The 6,548-nt window shown below is 59.5% G+C and overlaps 1 protein-coding gene across 1 annotated transcript; it reads right to left on the bottom strand.

The window, feature by feature from the left end:
- Positions 1 to 1,847: 1,847 nt before the first annotated feature.
- LOC311161061 (GTP-binding protein Rhes-like) lies at positions 1,848 to 2,474 on the bottom strand (the record flags this gene model as incomplete). The annotated part of the gene is made up of 1 exon (XM_084218334.1): positions 1,848 to 2,474. One exon carries the CDS (start codon positions 2,472 to 2,474, stop codon positions 1,848 to 1,850), a length of 627 nt encoding a protein of 208 aa, XP_084074460.1.
- Positions 2,475 to 6,548: the final 4,074 nt, after the last annotated feature.

Here is a 6,548-nt window from a genome sequence, read left to right as displayed (position 1 = left end):
GCAGAGAGATTTTCCTTCTGTTTTTAGCACAGTGCTGTGAACCGAAGGGCCCAGGGCTCCTGATTCTGCATCCCACAAACCAAAACCCGCCCTGGCAGGTGTGGGACTGCTGCAGGGCTGGCTGCTCAGTGAGAGGTGGGGTCACTGCAGGGCTGGGGCAGCCCTGGCCGGGCTGGGTGTGGCAGGGACAGCCCTGGCAGGTGTCCCCTGGTGGGGACATCCCTGTGCCTGCATCCGTCACACCCAGCCCGCGGCGGGCGGGGGGCACCACGTTTGGTCAGCTGCCCAAAGTGAGCTGCTCCTGGTCCTTCCCTGCAGGCAGGAGTCCCCTTTCCCCAGAAAGGCTCCGTCCTGAGCAGCTCTGTGTGTCCCCAAGGCTCTGGGTGAGGGACAGCCACACACCTGGGCAGGGTGTGGTGGTGGCAGCACGCGGTGCACGGCTGTGAGACAGAGGTGGGGCAGCCTGAGCCACCACAGCAGGTGGCACCTGCCTGTCCCCCCAACCTGTCCCCTCCACTGGCTCTCCCCAGCCTCATCCCACACCATTCTCCAGGAGGAGGGCTTTCCCTGTCTGGAGGTCGCTGTCGTGGCTCCAGTGCCCACGGGAGAGGTGGCAGCAGGGTGTCCCAGCAGGTGATGCCCATGGGGAGCTGGGCTCTCCCTGCTGCCACCTGCTCCCCTGGGAAGGGGCTGCAATCCCCGGGTGCCTCCCCAGCTGATCAGGGACCCACCCTCCTGTAGGGCTGGGTTTCTGAAAGCTGCAGACCCCAAACTGCCCATCCCCTCTGGGTCTGGGGGGTGGCTCTTTATCCATCAGGCTTTGATATCTCTATTTCTGGTGTGCCTGTGGGGCTGCTGAGCAGGTGAAGTGCTGATTACAGCCAGGCTGGGCTGTGTGAGGGGAGAGTAAATCAGTTCAGGGCACACTCAGCACAGCAAACACGGCTCTTCTGTGCCTCCCCCTGTGCCATTTATTATCTCCCTTTAACGTGTTTGTGTTTTTATTTCAGTGGATCAGCTGTCTGTTAATGGCTGGGTGTTATTTTCTGTGCTCAGAGGTGAGAACGTGTTTTATTGTTGGTCTCTGCTGCTTGGTAAAAACTTCAGTGTAGGTAAATTATTAGAAAAATTCTAACTCTGGATGTCCTGACACTGCCAGGGGAGGCTCCTTCAGTGCCAGGACACTCCCCATGAGGCTGGAGCGCAGAGGAGGGAAACCAAAATGCAGTGATAAGAGCATAAAACACTGATAGCAGGCACTGCAGCACCTGAAATACGGGAGAAAGAAACCGAGACGTTTTCCAGCTCCACTTTGCAATAATTTATTTATTTGGAATACCTAAAAAAAAAAACAAACAGAAAGAGAATAGAGAAAACCAAACTGAAGCACACACCATCCTATCACATGCTCTACACCAGGTACAGACTCAGGATGTGCTGTGGGTGCCAGAGCCACGCCAGGAGGCTGGAGGTGCTTGGGACGAGGTGACACCGGACCTGAGTGCCCTGGGACAGCAGGACTGATGCAGCTGCAGGTGCCCACATCTGCCAGAGCCCTGGTGTTTGTCCCTCCTGCCCGTGCCTGCCAGCTCCCCCTCAGCGCCCTGGCTGACCCACGGCTGCTCCCCAGGTGAGCCCCCTGCTTTTTTGGGAATTCCCCACGCCCATCCAGCAACCAGCACCCCACCTTCTTGTCACCTCCCACCCTCTCTGCGCCTGTGGGCTGGGTGGGGAAGAGGAGGGAAGGGGTGGGAGGCAGCAGGGGAGTTTCTGGCCGAGGCAGCGCCTCTCCCACCCAGCCCACCTGAGTTTGCAGCCGGCGCCAGCGCCCGCCCCGGGCGGCCGGCTCAGCACACGGAGCAGCTGTTGGTCTTGTTCATGGGCGGCCTGAGCGCCTGCTCCTTGGGCAGCGTCTCCCTCCTCTTGCAGAGCGCGGGGCTGAGCCTGCCGGGCAGGTTGGCCTGCTGCAGCAGCTCCCTGAACACCTCCAGGACGTTCTGGTTGTCCTTGGCCGACGCCTCCACGAAGCGGCTGTTCCAGTCCAGCTCCACCAGCGACAGCGCCTTCTCCGCCGGCACCTGCCGCTCGCCGCCGCTCTCCGCCTTGTTGCCCACCACCACGATGGGAGGGAACTTGTCCTCCTTCACCTCCAGGATCTCCTCCCGCAGGCTCTTGACGCTCTCGAAGGACTCGGCGTCGTCCACGGCGTAGACCAGGGCGAAGGCGTCGCTGTTCCGGATCGAGAGCTTCCTCATGGCCGGGAAGGAGTAGCTGCCGCTGGTGTCCAGGATCTCCACCTTGACCATGGCCCCGCACACCTCGTACTCCTTGCTGTGCAGCTCCTCCACCGTGCGCCGGTGCTTGGGCTCGAAGGTGTCCAGCAGGAAGCGGCGGATCAGCGAGGTCTTGCCCACGCCGGCAGCTCCCAGGAAAACCAACCGGACGTGGTTCTTCTCCTTCGCCACCGGGGACATGGCTGGCACCGAGGGGACAGGACGCTCCGCAGCCGGTGCTCACCCCGCAGGTGTCCCTGGGCGGCTGCAGCCCCGGTGTGTCCGTCTGTCCGTCCTCCCCGCACTGACTCGGCGCAGCCGGGGAATGTTGGTGCCACCGCTCCGCGAACTTCTCCCGCCCGCTTTGCCGCGGACTCTACAAGCCCCGAGCCCGGCTCATTTTTTTATCCTGGTCCCTCTCTGCCATGTGGCACCAAGCTGTCCAATCTCCGTGGGTTGTGGGTGCTGGAGGAGGGAGGGCAGGGAGGGAGGAGAGCGGGGTGCTGCGGGCCAATCCGCAGAGTTCAGTCCTGGGAGGCCGCTGCAGCCCTGGAGTGCAGCAGCAGCGCTGCATCGCCGCTAGCGCGGGGAGCCGGCAGCACCGCGGCACCGCCAGTTCCCACCGAGCCACGGGAGCTGCCTGGCGTGGGCTCGCTGGCAGGGGGACACTCAGTGGCCATCCCCACCCCTGGGGTGGCTGGCTGGTGGCCAGGGCTGGACAGTGGCACCGGCGGCGTTTCCTGCGCCTGCCCGGGGCTGGGCACTCGTCTGCAGACAGAGTTGCTGTGAACGTGCCCAATCTCCAGTGAAGCGATGAAATCTTTGGCTGGAGGGGGAAAATGAGCTCTCCCGTCTGTCATAACCTCCTCGTTCAGCTGTCAGTTACCGGTGATTTTTGTGAAATATTTAACCAGAGGGGGAAATAAAATCTCCGGGAAGACGACGCGCGGCGGATGCCGGGGAGCCGCGGCCCTGACCCAGCACCGGGGCTGCTCTGGAGGTGCAGGCTGCCCCATCCAGGTGTGTTTGCTCAGCACTCACCTTCCATCCCATGCTGGAGCAGTCCCAGAAGCTGATTCATGCACAGTGCAAACACAAAGGGAACTTGCACAGAAGTTCAAATAAGTCTCTAACCTAAATTTGTGGATGTGTGGTTTTTTGAGCTTTGACACAGGTTTTCTTTCCATAGCCGAGTACCAGTTCCAGAATTTAGTTCTGGATGAATTTGTTCTGTTGATTCCAAAACCCTTTTCACTGGAATTAGTCCTGCCTTTTAATTCTCCAGTTATAGTTATACATTTTAGCCATGTTAGGAGCTTTCCCAGCTAATCTTATTATCAGGAGAGCCAAGAGATTTTATCAGGATGAGCAGGGTCCTGTCCTGGTGTCAGCCTGCCCTGGGAGAAGGGGAAGGTTGGGTCCCCAGCAGGACTGAGAGTGGGATTGGTGTCCAGTGGCCCACAGCATCACCTGGTGATGCACCTTCCTTCACCAACATGAAGCTCTTTCTGGGGACGCTTCCTGAGCCATGAGGAGATCCCAGATGTCAAGGACTGAGCTGTGGGAGCTGGAAGGAGCTGGGTATGCAGAAGATTCGATGGCAAACTAAAAGCCAGGAGAAGGGGTGGGTGAGCAGAGGGTGCATGAAGGAAGCAGTGGTGGGGGTTTGGTGCAAATGAGGAACTGAAGGCAGCAAGGCAGGACAAGTGATCTCAAGCCAGCCCTTGGAAGCTGTTTAAAGCCAAACCCCTATTTTTATTTTTTTTTTTAATAGGAAAGAGTTTGGTTAATGCCTCTTTGTGTTTGGTTTTCAAGAGAGATGGAAAGGGTTTCCACAGTCCCTCCCAGCTCCTACAGCAGAACTCTGCAGGATCTGCTGGGGGGCTGTGGTGCCCTTGCTGCTGCTCGTTTCCCCAGCATTTCATTCCAAAGGGACTCAAAACATGGATCTGTTCAATCTCACAACACCCAGCATCTCTCTGACAGGTGCAGAAATGATGCCCAGAGTGAAGGAGGAGCCCATGGCAGGAGGGAAGGGGTACCCCGGGCTCCAAGCCCCCCATCCTGGCTCTAAACCATCCCCTTTATTGCTGGCACCAGGGAAGGAGCCAGCATGGACGTGCTGGCAATGCCAGGCAGCAGTGCCATCCATGGAGAGCTCCCAGAGCTGGGCTTGGGAAGGGACCCTGGTGCTGTGGGAACCGGGGCTGGGTCACATCACAACCCCTGTCCTTGCTCTGGGTCACTCCTGCAGAGGTGGCAGTGTCCTGCCAGGCGTGGGCAGGGGGAAGGGCCAGCCTGGGCTGTGGCACCGTGGGCAGAGTGACAGCCAGAGTCACACAGAGCCTCCCAGAGCCGGGCTCTGCAGCCCCCATGGCTTTTCACATCACTTGTCTCCCCTCAGTTCTCACATCTGTGCTGCTATGGTTACCGAGAGCCTGAGAGGTTTTAAATCTCCCTCAGAGCAATGGAGGATTTCAGGGTAATCTTGTTAGGAGATGAGCAATGAATATTTCCAAAGGCCTTTTGCATGGATAGCTCGTTCCCTATGAGCTTATGGCCCCTGACAGCAGGGAAGGATGAACACAGTGACTTGTTTTCCACTGCAGCCCTTTGTGCTCACAGTAAAGTCCCTAAGTTCTGAATTTTTCAAGGCTGCCCAGCTTGGGTCAGGTATTATCCAAAAAAAAAAAATTATTTCAGTCTGTGTTTCCCCCAGGGAAAGACTCACAGGGCCTTTATGGGCACTTGGAGATGGGGACAGTGATGGCTGAGCCCCACAGGAAAGCCCTGTGTCCTGCCCAGTGAGGCTGAGATGGCTCATGGGAGTGCCCAGGATCCATCTGTGGGGTTCTGAAATCCAGGTGGAGTTTGGATCCTGCAGCCAGGGCACATCCTGCACCCACAGGAGCTGCAGCCCCTGCCAGTGCTGAGCCAGAGCTGTCCCCAGGGGAGAGGGCACGGTGACACCCCAGGGACAGGGGGAATCAGGGAGGGAGGGAGGGAAAGGAGCCCTGAGCAGAGCAGGGAGAAGGGGGGCAGGCAGTGGGGGAAGGATGAAGGGGTGACAGCAGAGTTGGGCAGGAGCTGGGATGGAGCAGGGGTGGGATGTGGGGCGGGTTTGGGGCAGGGCTGGGATGTGGGGTGGGTTTGGGGCAAGGGTGGGATGTGGGGTGGGTTTGGGGCAGGGCTGGGTTTGGGGTGGGTTTGGGGCAGGTGCAGTCACACCCCCAATGTTCACAGGCAGGTCTGGAGCAGGGTTGGAGATGTTCATGGTCACCCTTACCCCAAAGCCAACCCTCTGCAGGCTGACAGAGCAGGGGGAGGTGAGGATGGTCCCCAGGGTCCCAGGCAGTGCCAGGGCTCAGGCAGAGCCACCAGCCCAGCCTGGGGTGCTGGATGGTCCCCCCTGAGCAAAGCCCCCATGGGCTGGGCAGCCCTTGGCAGTCAGGAGAGGGCAGTTTGGGTCAGAATGCTGGGAAATGCTGTGTGGGCTGCTGCTCCCCACCCTGAGCTGGTGCAGGGGCCAGGGAGCACAGGGACAGAGGAAGGGGCTGATCCCTGCTCCTGGGAAAAGCCAGCAGCACTCAGCACAGCAGAAACCCTGGGATCTGCTCCCCTCACAGGGAGGAATGTGGGACAGTGTGGTGCCTCTTCTGTCCCTGGACCAGCCCTCAGAGCTCCCTGCTAGAGGGGTGTGAGTGAAGCTCTCCCCAAAAACACCCTGATGCCCTGCCAAGGTTTGTGACATCTTTTACAATCATTCATTTTTGTTTTGCTTTTAAGCTTATGTCTGGTGCCTGAAAGTGATTGAGCGGGGGGAAAGCCAGCGGAGCACAGCTGCCCTTCCCAAGTGCTCCCCAGCTCTGCTGCTGCTCCCAGATGGGAGAAGGGCAGTTTGCACCTGCAGGAACAGCCTGTGCTGTGCCTGGATGTGCTTTGGGGAGCTCCTGCCTCGGTGCTCAGCTGTCCTGGCTCAGAGGGAACAGCAGCTCTGATGTTCTCAGCACCGGAGCTGCTGGTGCTGGGCACTGCTCCAGCCCTGGACACGGTGCCCCAGATCAGCTCTGCTGGTCACACAGGGGGTGACAGAGCCCTGGCCCATCGCTCACAGCCAGTGAAGCATCACTGTGGGTGTGCTGGTGAGCAGGCTGCAGCACTTGGGGCGTTCCCAGGAGCCTGAGCGAGCTCCTGGAGCTGCTGGAGCTGCTGCTGGGTCCTGCAATGGGCACCCAGTGCCTCAGCAGCCTCTGCAGCCCACAGCAGGACGTGGAC

This window comes from Fringilla coelebs (assembly GCF_963513975.1).
Source record: "Fringilla coelebs genome assembly, chromosome: 19".
Taxonomy (NCBI): domain Eukaryota; kingdom Metazoa; phylum Chordata; class Aves; order Passeriformes; family Fringillidae; genus Fringilla; species Fringilla coelebs.
The sequence above is the reverse complement of the archived record's forward strand: the minus strand, read 5'-3'. Positions and strand labels throughout refer to the sequence as shown.